The sequence below is a fragment of the Elephantulus edwardii genome, unplaced genomic scaffold, assembly GCF_000299155.1.
Source record: "Elephantulus edwardii isolate Elephantulus edwardi_28Jun2011 unplaced genomic scaffold, EleEdw1.0 scaffold00315, whole genome shotgun sequence".
NCBI classification, from domain to species: Eukaryota; Metazoa; Chordata; class Mammalia; order Macroscelidea; family Macroscelididae; genus Elephantulus; species Elephantulus edwardii.
This window is the reverse complement of record NW_006400065.1, coordinates 1,551,682-1,564,123: the sequence shown is the minus strand read 5'-3', so window position 1 is coordinate 1,564,123 and position 12,442 is coordinate 1,551,682. Positions and strand designations below refer to the sequence as shown.

Genomic DNA, 12,442 nt, shown 5'->3' with positions numbered 1-12,442 from the left:
GCAGTGCAACACCCTACAGACTAAGCCACCTCTTTTTTTTTTTAGCATGATCTCCAGTCAGCAGTAAATTCAAAGTCAGGTTTCGTTCCAGGAGTTGGAGCAAGAAGAAGCCCAGGTTCTCTTCCTCTAGTCAGACAAGGGCTGGGGCCTCAACACCCCTGGGTGACTCGGATGCCTTCGGCCACATCAAGTTTACGGGCGGCAGACTGAGTGGCCAGAGCCAGCTGGGACCTCCTCCACTGTGCACTCATAGGGTCTCAGGCCGATGGCTTTTTCTATGGAGGACCAGCTGGGACTTCCAATCAAAAGCTTGGCCACAGTCACCAGAGAAGTGTCGTTTATGTCCAACATGGCTCTTACAATGGATGACCAGCTGTGACTTTCAGCTGAAGCTTCATCCACACTCCTCACAAGGATAGCTGAAGGGGCCAGTGGGGATGTGCCAGGGACGCGACCGTGGCTCTGGAGTGATTGGTGGTGGTCTCTCAGCACTTCCAAATGCCGGCTGGCTCCCTGCATGTGCTCGCCTATGGATGACGAATACTGACTTCCAATCAAATCCGAGGCCGCACTGCTCACATATATAGGGTTTCCTGAGTGGTGCCCGTGTCTCCAACCCAGGCCCGGGTGACGCGGCCCAGCCTTGTACACCACTGGCCTGCGGCACTGGGACATCCATGGTGGCTGGGCCATGCAGAGGCCAGACCTCTGGGGAGGCTGCGGGCGCTTCCAGGAGGCTCCTGCCCTCATCTCCCACAGAGATCACGGTCCCATACTTCTGAAGCATCGAGTCCCAGTACAGCTCCTTCTGTGATGTGTCTAGCAGCCCCCACTCCTGCATCCTGGGAGGAAGGAACGATGTAGAGGTTGTGTTCTGACATTCAAGGTGCCTCTCAGGTCCCTGGGCTGGAATCAGAGGAACAGGCGGAGCTATCTGCTGCCTGTCGGCATCTGGCTCCTCCTTCACGTTGCAGTTGAGCTGGGCAGGCCCCTCTGTCAGGGCAAGACGGGGTTCTGCAGAGCCTGAGGGGAGGTGACCCTGTGATGCTAATTTGGCTTTCTGAGGTGTTGGAGATACCTCCTGCCCTAGAACATGGGCTGTGATCCAGCCCAAGAGCTGCCCAGGGTCATGCTGCAGGCCTTCCACCAGGGCCACCACCTCCTCAGGGGTGCCTGGATGCTGCTCACGAACCCAGGCCTGGATCTCGGGGGGCAGCACCCCCAGGAACTGCTCCAGCACCAGCAGCTCCAGCATCTGCTCCTTGGAACGAGCCTCAGGCTGCAGCCACTGGTGGCACAGCTGGCGCAGCCGGGCCAGGGCCTCAAGGGGCCCAGCTGCTTCCTGGTAGCGGAAGCTTCGGAAGCTCAGGTGGGCGGCCTCCAGCTCCTCCAAGGTGGTTGTGGGGTCCACAGGAGGCAGGTAGAGGCCAGGCAGCATCCTTGTGTGGAAGGTCTTGTTGGAGTTGCCAGCAGAGTGCTTCAGGAATTCTGGAAGGGCCAGCTCCTCTAAGACTTTCTGCTGTTTGCTTGGAGCACTCCTGACACTCTCTTCTGTCTTCTTGGTCTTCTTGCTCTGCACTGCGTTGTATTCGCCTGTGTGGTGGCGTTTCAGGTGCCTTTCTAAGTTGGCTGCGTGGTCTCCAACCATGTCTGTGTTACAGATTTTACAAGTGCTTTTTATTTTCAATCTTTTCATACTTGAAGAACTCCCGACATGGATTCTCTCTGGTCCGTCCCATACTAGAATCTGACGGATTTCCGCTCGGTGCAGAAGTCGACGGAGGCAGCAGCTCCTTCGATGCCGGCCCGGTCTCCGCCCCGCCGCGCACCCGTCCCTCACATCTTCGCGGACTCGCGCGAGCGTGAGAGGACGAGCCGGGGCAGAAACGGCCACCCCCGGCATCCTGCGGAGCAGCCTGGACCGCGGCGCCGAGGCCCGAGGCCTAGGCTACTCCTTTGAGGCAAGGATTCTGAGGCTTTGTCTGACACACTTTGGACATGTTGCAAGGAGGGACCAGTCCTTGGAGAGGGACATCATGCTTGGGAGGGTGTAAGGACAGTGCAGCAGAGGAAGACCCTCGATGAGATGGATTGATTAAGTGACTGGGGTAATGAGGGTGGGTGTGTTGGAGACAGTGAGGCTGGCCCAGGACAGAGCAGGGTTTAGGGCTGTTGTACATAGGATCGCTATGAGTCACAGGTGACTCAACAGCACATAACAACAACAACAAGTGTCACTTTCAGACAAACTCAGAGTCTGTTCTATTGTCAGTAGCAATGTTTACTTTCATTATTCTACTGAGTAATTGTTCACATTTTCAGTTTTTTGTGTTGGTTTTCAAAAATTTTGTTTTTTAAATTATTGCATTTATTGGCATAAAGTTGTTCGTAGTATTAAAAAAATGGTTCATAATATCCCCTTGGTATTTTTAAAATATCCATAAAGTGTACAATGAGTGATGTTTCCATTTTCATCCCTGGCATTGGTAATTCAGCTTTTCTTTTTTCAAAAGTCAGTTCTGCTAATGTTGGCGAGAAACATCAGGCTGAGAAAGGTGGTGGGTCAGAGAAAAGCCCCCCCTCAAGGTGGAGTGACACAGTGACTGTAGCAGCGGCCTTGAGGGTAAGAGAGACCCTGCGGGTGGGGCAGGATGGGGCAGGGTTCAGATCCGTTCTTCATGGGGTGCTGTGAGTGTCAGTTGACTTGATGACACCTAACAATACAGTGATTCATCAAGGTACCTTTTCAGAGCTTTGTTGTTACAGAGTTTTGTTGAGGGAGGCCTCGTCTAATTTCTGCCATATCCTCTTTCTTTCTTTCCTTCTGTCCATTTACTGTAGGCTTAGTGGGCTTCTCCCAGTGTCTTCAGGTGGAACCTTAGATTAGTTAAGCTTTTCCCTCCTTTCTCCTACAGGCATGTAGATATAAATGTTCCTCTAAGAATTCCTTAACTGCACGTTGGCGTTGTGTATTCCTAGTCATTCAGTTCTGTATATTTGATAATTTTTCATGGGGGCTCTTCTTTAATGCATGGGTTCTTTAGAAATATGTTACCTAACTCTCAATGTCAGTGTTTTTTAATTATCTTAATGATACATTGGGAAAGTTGGCTGTGAGGGACCTCTCAAGAGTACAGAAGAGCAGTGATGTCAGGCTGGAGACTAAGGTGCGCCTGATCCGGGCTATAGTCTTCGCAGTTATGTGCTATGCATCAGAGAGTTGGACAGTGAATAGGGTTGATAGAAAGAGGATTGATGCCTTTGAGCTGTGGTGCTGGAGAAGAGTGTTAAATATACCATGGACTGCTAGGAGAACAAACAGGTTTGTCCTGGAGAGGGTGAAGGCAGAGTGTTCCCTGGAGTCAAGGATTCTGAAGTTTCGTCTGACATGCTTTGGGCATTTTGCAAGGAGGGACTGGTCCTTGGAGAGGGACATCATGTTTGGCAGAGCGGAGGGGCGTCGGAGAGGAAGACCTTTGGTGAGATGGATCGATTCTGTGACTGGAGCGGTGGGAATAAGTGCGTTTGAGATGGCTAGGTTGGCACAGGATAGAACAGCATTTAGAGCTCTTGTACATAGGGTTGCTATGAGTCCCTAGCCACTCAATGGCACATAACAACAACAACAACAACAACAATGATACATCTTTCTAGTTCATGTCCATGTTAGCAATTGTGTGCTACAAAAATAAAGAAATTCTGATAATACACAGAGAATAGGATGGAAAGTACTCCTATCCAATCCACTTTTCATTCTTTGTTAAGGATTCTTTGCTGAGAGTCGGCCACAGCCTGGCACAGTTTTCAGCACTAAAGACGCAGTTGCTTCAAAAGAGACCCAGGTCCCTGCTTCTCCTCTTGGTCTTGAGAGTCTTCTCATAAAACTCACTACTGTTGAAATAATTCCAACTTACAGGGTGACTTTATATGACACTGCAGGGGCCGGGGGGTGACATATATTAATGTACTGTTGACCTTAAGGTCTCAATCCACAAGCCGCCGCTCAGGAAGGAGAGGCAGTCTGCTGAGGTTTTGGAGGTTTACAGCCTCTGAAACCCAGTAGAGAGTCACCTTGTGTCAGAGCTGACTAATTCGGCCGCGGTGGGTGTGGAGTTTTGGAGTTTTTTTAAATGTGTGACAGAGAATAACCGCCCTATAGGGTTTCTAAGGGTCAGTCTTTACAGACACCCGTGGTCACCTCTTTTTTCTCCCAGGGAGCAGTTGGCAGGTCTGAACTGTCAGTGTTTGGGTCAGCTGCTCTATGCTTTAAGCACTGTGCCACCAGGTCTCCTGACCAGAGGCGTGTGATGAACAAAAGAAAGTGAAATGAATTACAGATTAGACGTCTTAAGAAGATAAATGAAACAGGGTATGTGCTAACATGGCGTTGATGTACCCAAAGTGGAGCATGCATTTTGATTGGAACTGACGAGAGGGTGGACGGTGTGGGTATTTAGGGGAGAGTATTTTTTTTTATTATTATTAAATTTTATTAGTTTTAATGACCATTTACAGAGATTTTGGGTTCTCATTCATTCATTGTTGCACTGGGGAGAGTATTTCTTGAGCGGGAGGTACAGTGAGTGCAAAGGCCCTGAAAGTTCCAGGACAGTGAAGAGGCATCAGGGCCTGGAGCCAGGCAGGGAGAAAGTTCCCGTAGCAGCGGGGCGGTGAGGGGGCATCAGGGCCTGGAGCCGGGCAGGGAGAAAGTTCCAGTAGCAGCAGGGCGGTGAGGAGGCATCAGGGCCTGGAGCCGGGCAGGGAGGAAGTTCCAGTAGCAGCGGGCGGTGAGGAGGCATCAGGGGCCGGGTGCTGGGCAGGAAGCCAGGAGCGAGCAGGCTGGGATGCAGACAGTGAGATTGGAGCAGAGCCGCTGGCCACTCAGTGCAGGGTAACCAGGCGTGTCTCCTCGTACTTTCCGTCAGGGGACGTGCGCTGTCCATTCCATCGTGTGCTGATCTGTGGAAGCCTTCCAGGCTGTGCATTTAGAGTGCCCACCGTCTTCATGGCAAACTGCTGCTACATGGTGTGGAGGTTGCAGGCCCCTCCAGGTGGTCATTCAATTATTGCTGGGTGATGTTGTAGATGGAGCTGCCTCTGCCATCAATATCCCAGCCCATGTGACACTTAGATCGCTTCACCTGGGCTGTCTGAGGGCTGTGCTGGGGCTTCCGTCCTTTTTTCCTTGCCCAGTGCCTCTGCTCCCACTAAAACTCGGTGAAGTGACATATGGCTAGAACAGCAGACATCTCTGTCCTTTCTAACCATTACCTTCAAAAGGACAAAGGGACAGTTAGGAGGTCACCCTCAGGCCATCTCATTGTTGTCATAGGCTGAGATGTGATGCCCTGCACACAGGTGAGGACTGATGTGGCTGGTTTTCAGATATAGATAGCTAGGCCTTTTTTCCTAGTCTATCTCAGTCTGGAAACACCACTGAAAATTTGCTTAGAAACTTACAGGCCTCCAGTGACTGACAGGGGCTGGCTGTGCATGAGGTACATTGGTTAGGACTCGAACCCTGGTTTCCTGCATAGAAAGCGAGAATCTTGACTCTGACCGGCCATTGCCCCTCAGATCAATTGCTCGAGTCCATCCTGAAGATGTGTATTTCCATACAGAATTTACTTTTTATATTAGTAATTTTCCTGCAAGTTACAAAACATACATTTTTTGGTAAAAAAAAAATCTAATTGTAGGGAGTTCTGGTGGCCTAGTGGCAAGAAGCTGCACTGAAATCCCAAAGGCACGTGGTTCAAATCCACCAGATGCTCTGCTTGAGAAGGAAGGACAATCTCCTGCTGTGCCAGTTGGTACACAACAAGGAAAAAGAAAAAAATTCTAATTGTAATGTAATCTTAAAAATTTCAAACAAATAAGAGTTTTTAATTTTTGACAATTTTTAGACATTTTTGTTTTAGTACCGTCGGAGACACCGGAGCATAAAAATACATGACACTAGGATAAAATTTGATAGGTGAAAAAGAATGTAGATTTAAACTTCAGGGAGAACAAGAAGTGGGTCATGCATTTTAAAAATAAATGATGGGTGAGATTAAATTTCTATGGTTTCTTTATCCTATTTTATACATCTTGAATTTATGCAGTGGATTGATTTTTTTTTAATGAAATTTATTTTTATTGTGGTAAAAACATTTGCCATTTAGACATTTTTTTCCAGATTTATTTTTAAATGTCAGTATCTGCCCTGTACCAGAAGTTATTGAAACTATTTACAGTTATTTAAACTTATGTGAAATAATAAGCCCAGACTTGTCATTGAGTTGGTTCTGACCCACAGTGACCCCACAGAGACCCCACAGCATAAAGCAGAACTGCTCTGTAGGGTTTCCGAGGCTGTAAATCTTCATGAAAACAGACACAATTTTGTTTGCAGAACAGCTCTTAGGTCAGAACGACCAATGGCTTGATTAAGCACCCAAGCACTTCACCCACTGAACACATGAACAAAATTGCTATGACAAGTTGAGGGTAGATAAAGAGGGTGGGTGCACAGCCCCTCAAAATGTATTGTCACGTATGTGAGCACGAGTATACACCTTCAACAAATTGACTGTTTCTGCGTTCCATCAACTAGACCCCAACCCACAGTGACCCTGTATGACTGCAGGATTGCTCCGTACAGGCTCCCAGGCTGTCAACCTTTGTGGGGACATTGGGTCAGCGCTCAGCTCCTAACCAGAAGTTTGTCAGTTCCCGTTCTCCTGTGAACACACACGGCCTCACCCTGATTCAGAACTGACTCATGAGTGACAGACAGTTCTTCATTGTTTTTCATTTTAGTGAAAGTTTACAAATCCCATTTGGTTTTTGTTGGGTCCTTTATACACATTTTGTTTTATGGCATTGTCATTACCGTTTCATTCAATCATTCATGCACGTCTTTGACGTTTGGTAGAGTTGTTGTTGATTGCCTTCGAGTCGAGCATTACTGAAGCCCCTCTACAGCTAACGACATCTATCGAAGTTCATAGTTTTCCGGAGGCATGTTGTTTGGGAAGTGGATGCCACTTTATTAGAGTAGATGAATATAGTTAATTACAATATCTGAGCTACCTCTTATTGTATACTGCTGTTCCCTCCACTCAGTTTATATTTATTGGTATCCCCACCCTGCTTTATACCATTGAATCGGATCCCACTGGCATGGGAGGAGATTGCCTTCCCTCTCCAGCAGAATATCTGGTGGATTCAAACCACTCACCTTCAGGATTGCGTTGCACCTTTTATTGATTTTTTTTTTACTCCCTTCTCTCTCCTTTTCTCACACCTGTTAACCAGCAAAGAATGATTCTGTTATAAATCTTTCCTTAGCTTTTTATGATAGTGGCCTTCTACCATGAGTGTCCCTTTGTGACTGACATATGTCACTCGCTATGGTTTGTTCTAGATTCACCCATGTTGTGCTGTTTCACAGAGGAGTGGTGCCTAGTAGTACTCCTCTGTGTGTGTGAACCTTAGTGTCTTTATCCCCTGTGGGTTTTTGGTTCAGATTACGGGTAGTTGTGTGAAGTCTTTCCTGACTCGTCTGTGGTGATTATAAATACTGCATGATGAATGAGGCAGGTCACCTGCATCTGGCCTGAATTCCCGGACGTGGAGTTGCTGACTCAGAGGATGTGTGCCAGATTGAGGCAGGCCGTTTCCTCGGTTTAGCTTCTTGGGGCTCATTGCTTTTCTTCTCAAGTAATTTTAGACTAACATAAGAGAGGTGCACATTCCTTTCACCGAGCACCCATTACCACGGTAGCATTCGAATGTCACCGCAGAAAGAGCTACCTGGCTCCCGGTGAGTGACCTGGTCCTGCGTCATCCTCGCGGCCACTGGCACATTTGCATCCATCACTGCAGCTCGCTGGTCATCTTCTCCAAGTACGATGTCCTCCTCCAGCCAGTGGTCCCCCTGATGAGGTGCCCAGTGCAAACAAGTCCGTTGAGATCCGGGAGGTTTCCACTGACTGATGTTTCTAAAATGTTTCTAACCAGGCCTTTCTTCCTGGTCTGCTAGTTTGGAAACCACTGATGTCTGTTCATTTCAGGTGGCCCTGCTGGTGGTAGGTGAGCATAGTACACGATGATGATGAGAATTAACGTTGGCGTGACACTGCCAGCTAAGCCAAACACCGCACCCACTGCCGTTAGCCAACGGTTCCGACACGTAGCTACAGAGAGAACTTCATTTCATCAGTGTTTCCACCAGTGTTCATTTTCTAGTCCAGGCTTCTACCCCGTATCCCTTATCCCTTGAAGTCTCTGAATCTGTGATGTTTCCCCCTGGACCCTTGCTTGGAAAGGGCACTGGTCAGTCACTTGTGGCTCTTCCGTCTAGGTTTGTCTGTTATTCTTAGCGACAGTGATTGAAAGGAGGGGTGTGCGGATGTGGCAGGAACAGCCCAGAAGCGATGTAGTGCCGTCCTGAGGCTGCTCTGTCAGTGCCATTTGTCTTACAGGCAATGTTGACCTTGACGGTTGCTGAAGGTATTGTCTGCTAGATTTGCTCTCTGCAGAGTCACTGTCGTTTTTCTTGGTCGCTTAACAAATCCTTTGAGGGAGATACTTTGAAACTATGCAAATCACTGATCTCCTGAAAGGCTTCACACCTGATTGACAGCCCATTTCCTCAGACCTCTCCTGTGAGTTTCCCTCCGCGGGTCTGGTGCGGTCTTGCTGCGCTGTTTGTCTCATGGAGATTTTTCTCTTCCCTTGGCCATTTCTTCATTGGAACGCGCCCCTGCACCAAGAGACAAGCGTAGTCTCCTCCTCCTGTTAGCAGCTGTCTTAATCACCTAGTGCTGCCTTAGCAGAGCTGTGAGTGGATGACTTGAACAGACAGATTTCTTTGTCTTGCCATTTAGAAGGCTTGAAGTCCAATTTACAATGCCGGTTCCAGGGGAAGGCTTCTTCTCTCTTGACTCTGTTGTTTTTTGTGTACCATCAATCGGAACTGACCATAAGTGACCCTCCAGCAGGTTTTCAGATGCAATTTATTCTTGTGGGAGGAGAGTTCCCATCCTTCTCCCACAGATCAGCAGGTAGATCCCAACCGTGTGTCTCTTTGGGGTTGCAGTATAGCTTCTTGCCACTAGGCCAGCAGAGCTCCCTATCTTGACTCTAGGGGAAGGTTTTACTTCTGCTCAGCAGCTGTGGACCCAGCTTCCCTTGGAGTTCTCCGTGTGCCTTGACATCATGCTTCCCTGGGTCTTGGAGGATCTCAGAGCTGGCACCCCACCTGATGTTACTGAGGCTTCTCTACCTCTCTGCTTGCTTCTCTCTGTGAGATAAAAGGTTATGCAGCCCGCACCCCAGGTAAACCCTGCCTTACATCAGCCCAGGGCCATGATACAAGTATGGATGGGTTGCAATCCCATTATACCTCCATATTTTTGGAGAAGAACCTCTGGTGGCAAAGGGTTTTGAGGGTGTGGTGTGGGTTTTTTTCTTACATAGTTTGGGCATGTTTTGATGGGGGCCAGCCCTTGCAGAAAAACATCATACTAGGAAAGGCAGAGGGTCAGAGGAAGAAAGACCCTCGGCAAGATGAATTGACAGAGTGACCATACCGGGGCGGGGAACATCTCAGAACGGGTGAGGGAGGTGCAGGGTGCGTGAGGTTCAGATCTGTTGTTCACAGGGTCACTGTGGACTTTAGTTGACTTGAAGGCACCAAACAACAACAACAGAAGAGTTCTGGTGACTTATTCTGTAGGGAGTTGTGCTGCGAACCTAGAGGCCATGCCTCTCTGGTGGTTCAAACCCACCAGCAGCTCCGTGGAGAAAGCTGGGCAGTCTCCTCCTGTGCGACTTATAGCCTTGAAAACTCGCCGGAGGGTCAGCTAGGAGTCGGTTCTGACTCGACAACGCTGAGTTGAACATTGTGGAGGGTAACTTACGTGACAGAGAATGACTCACGTCGTGGAGGACGACCGTGATGACGTAAATGCCGGATGACAACTTTGTTATGTAGCTGTCAAACCACTGAGAAACCCACAAACCACGTGTCACAGGCTCACGTGTGGTTTATGGGGGACCCGTTACAATCTGTCATGTTGTTTTGTGCCGTCGAGTCTGAACCCTCCAGTGGATTTTCAGAGGGAATATATCGCACAGGGAGGAGACTGTCCATCCTTCTCCTGCGGAGCAGCTGGTGGATTCGAACAATGAGCCTTTGGGATTGCACTACAGCTTCTTACACTAGGCCACCAGAGCTCCCTGATAGCAACTGATAAATCAGTTTATTAAAATAGCTGACGCTTTTCTCTACAATGGAGACTTCAACCTCCACTCCCAGGTCATGATTTACTGACTTATTTTGGATCGTTAAAAACAGGAAAGTTTATTAAGACAGAGAAACTCTCTCAGAAAGTGAGAGTGGGGTCCAGCTCGAGAGCAGAGAGGTGAGAATGGACCTCCGGCGGGTTACCGGTGGGAATTATCTGTTTACCGTCTCAGGAAAACCAAGTGATGAGAAGCTGTGACTTCTCATCTGGACGCAGTGCCAGGTCTCAGAACCGTCCCCACAGGAGCTGGTCTTCTTAGTGGTCTTCAGCATCGTAACTGTCCCTGTATCCCTTTGTGGGTCATCCCCTGCACACCTCTGCCCAAGCCACCACCTCCTCCCCCAGCGATTGCACGTTCTGGCCAGTTTGAGCGAATGGCCACCTCTGGTCCTGTAGGTGTCCTGGCAGTGTCCCCTGTGACTGTGATTTCCTCCTGGTGAGGAAGGGGACAGGATACACCCTGCCATGGGGACCACGTCACCCCGGAGAGTTGACGTGGTTCCACCATCCCTTCCTCTGGTGCTGGGAAGAACAGACAGGCTGGCCTGCTGCCACGTCCGTGGCCTTGGCATACACAGGAGGAACAGGGCACTTCTGGGATTGCTCACGGAGCACGCCCCATGATACTTTCTTTCATTATCACTGCTTTCCCGCCTCCCCCCGCCCCCATCTTCCTCCAACATAAAAACTTAGTATAGAGATTAATTGACTTCACTCCGGGCCTAATTATAGCAAAAACAGCAGCTGCTTTTTATGGAAGTTTTGGGATGGAGAAGGCCTGGTGGTGCAGCGGTTGAAAAACTCAGCGGCTACCTGGAAGGTTGGTGATTTGAAGCCACCAGACATTTCACATAACGTCGATAAGACAGTCCACTTCCTTAAAGATTTCCGGCCTCAGGAGCCCCATGAACTGATACTCCTGCACCCTGCAGGGGCCCCCAGGGTCAGATCCAGCCCATGTTGGGCCAGAAGGCTCAGATGGAGTGAGGCACAGGCTTGTGGGATCTTGCAATAGTCCTTGTGAGTCAAGATATTATCATACCCATTTGATAGATGAGGAAGCTGAGATTTGTAGAGCAAGTGTCAGACCATCCCAGGTCGCAGAGAAAGCAATACATAGCTGGAACTCCAGCCTGGCACCCCTGACCATACATCCCCAGCTGTCACCCTGCAGGTTCTCCTGCATCACAGAGCCTGAGCAGGTAGGGGTGCATCTCCCCACTTCATGTCAGACTGTGTCTGGGAGCAGAGACCCAGGGACCCTCAAGCCTCCTGATCTTGGAGGAGGTCCTTAGTATCACCACCCACACTCTCAATCCTCAGTTATCAACTGTGGTGGGACAACCCAGCTCTGCCTGCATGGGGCTCGTAGACAGAGTGGAGTGGAACCTCTAAGAAGTCAAGGAAGGCTTCTTGGAGGAGAAGGATCGAAACAGACCTGACGGAGGAGAAATAAATGGGGTGGGGAGGGAGGAAGAAGGAGAAGCATGTGAAAAATCCCTACAGGTTAATGGAACACAATACATCTGAGACACAGAAATGATGTTTTAGGCTTAGTTAGATGCAGAATGTGTGAAAGTCAGAAACGGTGGAGTTTGAAGCTTGTTAACTGTGGGCATGGGACTGGCATGGATCCCAGGGACCCCACATTGGCTCTCAGGTGCCAGTGAACCCGTCACAGAAAGTAAACCAGCTAATCCTTATCTTGGAGCACTGGTTAACATTTATACTCATTTCTGTTAGTCATCCGCGCTGAGTGAATGAAACCTGGAAAACACAGGAAAGAGGCAACAATAAGTGGAAAATTACTCCTGTCCGTTCTGTCTCTAAGCTTTGTTTGGGTTTTTTTGTATTTTGTTTTTTGTTTTTAGCATTTTTCATTCAAGTTCACTTCATCTCTTTTTCCAAGTGGGTAGAAACCTGAAACATTTCATTTCTTCAATATTTAGAAAATTCTATTAGATACTTAGCAATATCCTTAGATATACTAATTAGGATCTTTCAAGAGAGCTGTTGGTAGCCTTTAAAAAATAATCAGCCATATGGTCTTATCAATTGATGCAGAAAAAGCCTTTGATAAAATCCAACACCCTTTCCTGATTAAAACACTCAACAAAATAGGATTAGAGGGGAATTTCTTCAAC

General features: G+C 48.6%; 2 protein-coding genes across 2 annotated transcripts in view; one reads left to right on the top strand and one right to left on the bottom strand.

Moving 5' to 3' along the window:
* LOC102867411 (optic atrophy 3 protein-like) overlaps positions 1-12,442 on the top strand; it is a 62,356-nt gene that overhangs the window by 30,982 nt on the left and 18,932 nt on the right. The window lies entirely within an intron of this gene.
* Positions 395-1,648, bottom strand: LOC102858872 (zinc finger protein 446-like). The gene has a single exon (XM_006901254.1). It carries the CDS (start codon positions 1,646-1,648, stop codon positions 395-397), a length of 1,254 nt encoding a protein of 417 aa, XP_006901316.1.